Source organism: Arvicola amphibius, chromosome 1 (assembly GCF_903992535.2).
Source record: "Arvicola amphibius chromosome 1, mArvAmp1.2, whole genome shotgun sequence".
NCBI classification, from domain to species: domain Eukaryota; kingdom Metazoa; phylum Chordata; class Mammalia; order Rodentia; family Cricetidae; genus Arvicola; species Arvicola amphibius.
The window spans coordinates 104,708,962-104,717,596 of record NC_052047.1 but is presented as its reverse complement, the minus strand read 5'-3'; the positions used below and the strand labels follow the sequence as shown (position 1 = coordinate 104,717,596).

The window sequence follows — 8,635 nt, the reverse complement described above, 5'->3', positions numbered from 1 at the left end:
TCATCCTGAGAGCCCCACATATCCTCATTCCACCTATGAATGTCCTCTGACCTTTGGGACCTCTTCTGCCTGTACCTGTCCCTAGCCTTACAGTGGAGTATAACTTAGTGATAGAGAGCATGCATGGCAACCATAGGGTCCTTGGTTCAGTCTCTAGCATTCCAACTAAGAGATTGTAAGACTCTCTCCTTGTACAGATGTCCACACCCCGTAGAGAAGGATCTTTTCAGTATTTTCTGAAATCATTCTTCCCATTGTCACAAATACCAAAAATCCAGAGAAAAGGGAAAAATAATTTTCAAAATAAGTATATTGGCTACAAATTCTTTTCAAATATTCAATTGTTTAAACTCCATAAAAATAAAAGCAAAACAATGCCTCAAAATAAGTATATTGGCCACAAATTCCTTTCAAATAAAGAAGTGTTTATGCCACATAAATAATAATAGGCTAGAGAAATTCCTTAAGGAGAAAACCAAAACGGGACTCCTCACACTATGCCTGACCATCAACTTTCTCATAGGAATCTAGTCTGTGCTTCTACAGATATATGATGTTGGGAAATATGTCTGTGCCTCTGCATATGGAGGGAAAACTAAAATTAGCCTTCTTATTAGCCTTAGAATATTACCACACACAACTATTTCCAACTTGCAAATATTTGGGTGAAACAAAAATGAACTGAAAAAAAAGTAGAGTTTCTAAAAAAAAAAAAAAAAAAAAGATTAACATTTAATTTTAAGTTGTTTTCTTCTTGGTATAGGCCAGATGTTAATTAAGGCTTAAGAAAGAGAGAAAGGAGAGAGAGACACTACATATATGTTTATATGTGTGTGGGAGAGATAAAACTCTGACGTCATTCCTTATGTGCCGTTCCCTTTGTCTACTGAGACAGGGTCTCTCAGTAGCCCAGACCTCACCAAGCAGACCGTTGGCTGGCCATAACCCTAGTAGTAGGATTATAGGCGTGCGCCATCACTCCCAGCTTTTTTACATGGGTTATGAAGATCAAACTTGGGTCCTCATGTTTGCAAAGCAAGAACTTGAGTCACTGAACCATCTCCCCTGTGGTGATTAATCCTTTTTGGTTTTTTTTTTGGTTGCTGTTTTTGTTTTTAGTAGAAGTAGTGAAAAGATCTAGTAGTTTGCCCACCCCTCTCTTGTGAGAGATCCTGAGGTAGGACTCTCCGAGTCTGTAAGTACCTCAGGCCCAAGGGAAGCAGTCAAAGACCACCCACCAGAGAGTAAGAACAAGTCTGTGTTCTGGTCCTTGGAGCTCGAGTGGACAGGGAGTGAAGACTGCTCCTGAGAGGGAATTAAAATCCAGAGGGAAGCATGCATGTGAAGCCTTTGGGAAATAGACTGCTAGTTCTCAGAACCTAGATAAAGGAAAGGAAAGAAAGTGATGGTGATGGGGGCCGCCTTCCCCTTGCTGCCACCTACACATTCCCAGGCATCAGATAAGAGCTAACCACTGTGAGGAAAGGAGCCTACAGCTCAGTGGGCACGCCCCATGGGTAAGCACACAACAGGATCCTGGGGAGCAAAGCTCCTGGAAGCAGGCTTCTAGAGCAGAAACTGATCTCTTCGTAGGGTTAGTCAAAAGCAGCAGTGGTTGAGACTTTTTTGGTTGAGTCAAAGAAAAAAGAAACCACAATATAGAAGGCTTGGTGTCCTCATATTTAGGAACTGCAGAGAAAAGTCTGGAGTCCTGCAGCCCAATTGAGCTCCTTGTCTTAGGTTACAGGAGCTAACTGAACTGATCCCAACACAATCAGTATGTCTCTTCAATCAATATAAATTCATGCTAATGAAGCTAGCTGTGAAATTTCAAAATAAGACTCTTATGTGTTAGACTCTTTCAAAGCAAAAGGCACATGATGTGCTTACAGGCCAGTCCATCAAAAACCAAGGAGCAAAGACTAGGCAAAGAGAGAGAGCTTAGTCATTCCGCTGGCAAAGAAGGTTCTAAGTCGCTATTGTCCTGGAGACAGCAGCACTGTTTGTTCTGTGGAAGGGAGAAGGAAGGCAGTTCAGCAGCTGGGAACCCTAACTCCGAGAGAGATGATTAATACATGAAGAGATGCTCAGGTTCCCCCTAATCACAGGCCAGGAAACAAAATTAAAAATAAACACAAATTGCGTGAAGCTGTAGCACAGCACAGACTAGAAAGAGGTTGTGGAGGTGGGTGTGTCCTGCTTCTCATCTGTCACAGCGTCTCTCTCAGAAACCTCAGACCATCAGACCTCCCTCTCCCTGGACTTGCCAGCTTGCCACCACTGTGCAGGTATAAGCGTGATCTCTGTGAAAGCAGGAAGTACTGCCATGCAATGCTCTAGACTGAGGTACTTTAGTCACCACAGCCAGTTAAGACCAACGCTTACGATGGCAGTGTACGTGGGATGGAAATACAGCGCACTTATTTTCCAACATTCTTCGTCCTAGCCCAAAACTCAGTCATAACTTCATTGGCTGAACTAGTTGAGACACCAATCAAGGATGGTAATTAAAGCCCATCGGCAGACTCAGATTCTGTCACGGCAAATAGCCACCACGTGGAAAGTGAGCCAGTGAGCTCCTTTCTGCTTTAGAATGGTGACATTGCATAGCCAGGGTGCCCAGCTTTGCAATTCTCCTTGACTACGGACTGCCTTAAGTCTCTGTCCGCCTGACCTATCCCTGCACCTCTGCAGACCCTCTGCCGTGTAACAAGCACGGTGACACTTCCTGTTTGGGGGGATGTGCATTTCCAGTCTGCTACCCATTTGAACTTCAGGGAAAGCATCCCTTGTTAGGTCAGACCCTCGTTTTCTGTTTCAGGCACCTTTCGTTTGCAGTAAACCTTTGTTTGTTTGTTTGTTTGCTTGCTTGCTTGCTTGCTTGCTTGTTTTGCATGTGGAAAAGAAGGCTTCAAGACAGTCAGGAAATTGCTGAGTACAGAGCCGGTCTGGGGTGACAAACTGGGCTTAGTAGACGTCCTGAGCAGCCTTCAAAGGCCACCCTCCCTTCACTGTCACAGATTGATCCAAGGCAACTTTACAAGTTAACACTCATTTATGTATTCAAATATCCTAATCAAATATTTAATATAAAAAATCTGGCAAGTTATTTTAAGGTTCACAAAACGTGGATGTTTATACTTCATTTCTGGCCAATGTCGAGCTATTTAGTAAGCAAATGAACTTTTTTTTCCTCATTTTTTTATTAAAAATTTCCATCTCCTCCCCTTCTCCTCCCCCTTCCCTCCCCTCCCTTCTACCCATACCCCTACGCCCTCCCTCTCCAGGCCGAAGAGCCATCAGGGTTCCCTTAACTATGTTAAGTCCAAGGTCCTCCCAACTCCCCCCAGGTCCAGGAAGGTGAGCAACCAAACTGACAAGGCTCACACAGAGACCGTCCATGCCGTAGAGTTCAAGCCCATCGCCATTGTCCTTGGTTTCTCAGTCATCCTCAATCGTCAGCCACACTCAGAGAGTCCAGTTTGGTCACATGTTCCATCAGTCCCATTCCAATTGGACTTGTTGATCTCCCGTTAGTTCTGTCCCACCGTCTCAGTGGGTGAACACACCTCTCACGGTCCTGACTTTCTTGCTCATGTTCTCCCTCTTTCTGCTCCTCATCAGGACCTTGGGAGCTCAGTCCGGTGCTCCAATGTGGGGCTCTGTCTCTATCTCCATCCATCGCCAGGTGAAGGTTCAATAGTGATATGCAAGATATTCATGAGTATGGCTATAGGATCTGACCTTTTCCGGCTCCCTCTCCTCAGCTGCCCAAGGAACTAGCTGGGGGCATCTCCCTGGATACCTGGGAACCCCTCTAGAGTCGTCTCTTGACAACCCTAAGATGGCTCCCTTAATTAAGATATATGCTTCCCTGCTCCCATATCCACCCTTCCTATATCCCAAGCATCCCATTCCCCCAAGCTCTGCCCATCCTCCCCTTCACGATTTTCTCTCCCCATCTCTCCTTGCCCCATCCCAGCCCACCCCCAAGTTCCCAATTTTTGCCCTGCAATCTTGTCTACTTCCAATATCCAGGAGGATAACTATATGTTTTTCTTTGGGTTCATCTTCTTATCTTCTCAAGGATCACGAATTATAGGCTCGATGTCCTTTAATTATGGCTAGAAACCGATTATGAGTGAATACATCCCATGTTCATCTTTTTGGGTCTGGGTTACCTCACTCAGAATAGTGTCTTCTATTTCCATCCATTTGCATGCAAAATTCAAGATGTCATTGTTTTTTATCGCTGAGTAGTATTCTAATATGTATATATTCCACAGTTTCTTCATCCATTCTTCCACTGAAGGGCATCTAGGTTGTTTCCAGGTTCTGGCTATTACAAATAATGCTGCTATAAACATAGTTGAACAAATGCTTTAAATGGGGCTCTGAACTGAACAGAGAATTCTCAACAGAAGAAGTTCAAATGGCCAAAAGACACTTAAGGTCATGCTCAACCTCCTTAGCTATCAGGGAAATGCAAATCAAAACAACTTTGAGATACCATCTTACACCTATCAGATTGGCTAAAATCAAAAACACCAATGATAGCCTTTGCTGGAGAGGTTGTGGGGTAAGAGGTACACTCATCCATTGCTGGTGGGAATGCACACTTGTGCAACCACTTTGGAAAGCAATGTGGCAATTTCTCAGGAAATTCGGGATCAACCTACCCCAGGACCCAGCAATCCCACTTTTGGGAATTTACCCAAGAGATGCCCAATCATACTACAAAAGCTTTTGTTCAACTATGTTCATAGCAAATGAATTTTTAAAATAAACTGTTTAAGAAGCCTGAGGCAGCGGCCTCAGAGGCTATACTGGGGCTCCCTCCTGTTTGGTAAGGAAATGGATGTCCTAATTTAAACAAAAACTTAAGTGTATGTTTGAGACAATTTGGGAGTTTACAAGAGTCCCCCACAACACACACACACACACACACACACACACAGTGTTATAGGTTAAAGATAGATACCACATTGGAGCACTGGACTGAGCTCCCAAGGTCCGGATGAGGAGCAGAAGGAGCGAGAACATGAGGGAGAAAGTCAGGAACGTGAGGGGTGCGTTCACTCATGGAGACGGTGGGACAGAACTAAAGGGAGATCACCAACTCCAGTTGGAATGGGTCTGATGGATCATGCGACCAAACCCGTCTCTCTGAATGTGGCCAACAGCGGGGGCTGACTGAGAAGCAAAGGACAATGGCGCTGGGCTCTGATTCTTCTGCATGGACGGGCTCTGTGGGAGCCTTCTCAGCTTGGTCGATCACCTTCCTGGACCTGGGGGGAGTTGGGAGGACCTTGGACTTAGCATAGAGTGGGGAACCCTGATGGCTCCTTGGCCTTGAGAGGGAGGGAGGGGAGGTATGGGTGGCGGGAAGGGGAGGGAAGGGGGAGAAGGAGGGGAGGGAAGGGGGAGGAGGAGCGGAGGGAGGGGGGAGGAGGAGGGAAGGAGATGGAAATTTTTAAATATAAAAAAAAATAAACCATGAGAAAAAAAAAAAAAGATAGATACCATAAAGGACTTTGGAAAGGGTGGCCTGAAATTGGCCTTAGAGGGTTGGGAAATGGCCCTCAGTTGGAACAAAAGCAATGAAAAAACTTCTCATCTTTAAGAGCCCTGTGAAGAAAGGCTGCACACATGGGTGTGGTAAAAATTCACTAGTGAAGATCTGCTGAGAGGGGCCAAGCTGAGGGGGGAAGGGTGCAAGGGGTGTAGGAGCTCTCAGACTGGGAACAATGAGGATGTAAATACGGGCTTTCAACAGCTGGATGTGAAGAACAGGAAGCAGACAGGACCAGAAAAGCCGAGGCTGGGACTTTGGTGCTGATTAAGGATTCTGATGCCAAGAAGGGACCTCATCTGTTCAATCCCTGCTTGTTACTCTCCAATAGCAGACAGTAGAAAACTTAAATGAAATTCCCTGTAAGAAAAAAAAATCAACCTTTTCAGGCAAATCACTAATGGTGCCCAGTACTTGCCAGGAAAACTTACTAAGAGTCATCTTTTCTTAGAGTAACAGTTCCCAAGAAGTTGAGTCTGTTCTTCAGTCTGTTTAAGCTTAAAATTCAGCAACCTAAAATGTGTGTGAAATATGGGTGTGTGTCTGTCTGTGTCTGTGTGTCTGTGTGTGTTTGTGTATTTGTTTGTATGTCTGTCTGTCTGTGTCTGTGTGTGTCTGTGTGTTTGTGTGTCTGTCTGTGTCTGTGTGTCTATGTGTGTTTGTGTATCTGTATGCCTTTCTGTCTGTGTCTGTGTGTGTTTGTATGTCTGTATGTGTGTCTGTGTGTTAGTGTGTGCATGCATGTATGTGCGTCTCATTGTGCATAAAGACAATCAGAAGACAGCTTCCATTTGCTACCATTATATTAGTAAATACATATAGTTTTAGTATATAATTATTAGTACATATAATTTTAACTCAGTAAATGTGTAAATTAAAATTTAAGCAATGCTTTATTTATGTTGATCACATAGCTCCAACTTTTCATTAAAATAAAAATATGAAGAGACTAATTAGAGTACATTATTGGTATCAATGATATTGATCAATGATTAAAAAAGCATATACAGCTACTGAGTAAACGTGTTACTTTTTATTTCCATTTAACTATTATTGGAAAATCATTTCTGCATTTTCTTTCTTTCGGAAAAGTTCCCCAAAATAAACTTCCTGGGTCAAGGGTATATATTTCTATACTCCATTTGGAAAGTCAGTGGCAGAAACACTGAGCATGCCTGCTTTTGTGTTTAGCAATGGCTGTCATCTTATATAATTCTTATAAATTAAGTAACATAGTGATCTTTCAAGCTGCCATTCAGAATTCTTCCTTTTGTAGGTGCCACAGGTTATCAAGAATGGAAATGAGGGTCTGTTCCAGAACTGTACGAGGCATTCTCTCTCACAGGAGCCGAACCCTGACCTTGAGAGCGCCTCTGCATAGCCCCTGCTCCCAGGCATGCTCATTTCTAATAATGCCTGCTCAGTGCCCAGCTCCTTCCTGCTCACCGGCATCCCAGGGTTGGAACACCTGCACATCTGGCTCTCCATCCCCTTCGGCTCCATGTATCTGGTGGCTGTGGTGGGGAACATCACCATCTTGGCAGTGGTTAAGACAGAACGCAGCCTGCACCAGCCCATGTATTTCTTTCTGTGCATGCTAGCTGTCATTGACCTGGTCCTGTCAACTTCTACAATGCCCAAACTATTAGCCGTCTTCTGGTTTGGTGCCTGCAGCATTGGTCTAGACGCCTGCTTGATTCAGATGTTCTTTGTTCACTGCTTTGCTACTGTTGAGTCGGGCATCTTTCTTGCCATGGCTTTTGACCGCTACGTGGCCATCTGTGACCCACTACACCATACATCAGTGCTTACCCATGCCCTGGTGGGACGTTTGGGGCTGGCTGCACTCCTCCGAGGAGTATTCTACATTGGACCTCTTCCACTCCTAATTCGCCTGAGGCTGCCCCTTTATCAAACCCAAATCATTGCCCACTCATACTGTGAGCACATGGCTGTAGTCACTTTGGCATGTGGTGACACAAGAGTCAACAATTTATATGGAATGGGAATTGGATTCCTGGTGTTAATCCTAGACTCGCTAGCTATAACTGCATCTTATGTAATGATTTTCAGAGCTGTGTTGGGACTGTCTACCTCTGATGCCAGGTTTAAAACTTTAGGGACATGTGGATCTCACATCTGTGCCATCCTCGTCTTCTATGTCCCTATAGCTGTCTCGTCTCTCACCCATCGCTTTGGCCATCATGTGCCTTCCCATATCCATATTCTCTTGGCCAACTTTTATCTCCTCATCCCACCCATCCTCAACCCAGTTGTCTATGCTGTGCGCACCAAGCAGATCCGAAAGAGACTTTTGCACATTATTAAGTTAGGAACTCAACCCAGGAACATATAAATATTTGACGATGATTGAAAGAGGCTCTTCTTAAGTGAGGAAGCCCATGATATTTCTGGGTGCTACCTAAACGGTGGGGATAAGAGCCCAAAAGCAGACCTAATGACTATTCTCTTGGCGCATGCATTTTGTATGCAGTATAAATCCAATATTCTGAAGTAGAAAAGGAAGATTGTAATTCCCTTTTTTAAAACCTATTTAATTTTGTGCAATTAAGCGCAATAAGCATATAGCCATGAGAGCTGCAATCATTTTATCCTTCACTTTCATGGTATCAGATTTCCTGTTTCTCTATGACAAGGGTAATCAAGCACAACTTGTAGATAGAATTCTAGAGCCTTCTTAAACACAATTTACTAACTTCTTTGAATACTTTCAGATATTTATTATATTGGCAAACTTTTCAATTTTTTGAGTTCCTATTAGAATGACGTTTATCTATTGAACATGGACTCATGAGAAAATGGATAAATATGAGAAAGTTAATGAGGCTTAGAATGGATTTAACTGTCCGTTAGAGTTAAAGTCTCTAAACCAAGTCATTCCTTCATTTAAACAGACGAGGTGGGCGTGGAATACCACCTCTCCCAGAGCTAAAAGGAGAACAAATAGGAGGTAGCAAAGGACATTGCAAGATGCCATTTCAGAGGTTCCAAGATAACACATGATAACAATAGCTTTGCTGATATAACAAAGGGCTAAAGGAA

General features: G+C 43.8%; 1 protein-coding gene across 1 annotated transcript; it reads left to right on the top strand.

Moving 5' to 3' along the window:
• Positions 1–6,965: 6,965 nt before the first annotated feature.
• LOC119804861 (olfactory receptor 52M1-like) lies at positions 6,966–7,928 on the top strand. The gene has a single exon (XM_038316636.1). The coding sequence runs from the start codon at positions 6,969–6,971 to the stop codon at positions 7,926–7,928; it is 960 nt and encodes a 319-aa protein (XP_038172564.1). The 5' UTR covers positions 6,966–6,968.
• The last annotated feature ends 707 nt before the right edge of the window (positions 7,929–8,635 follow it).

Bases quoted from the DNA above. Each gene is read 5' to 3' on its own strand.
- LOC119804861 (XM_038316636.1), top strand. From the start codon at position 6,969: ATGCTCATTTCTAATAATGCCTGCTCAGTGCCCAGCTCCTTCCTGCTC.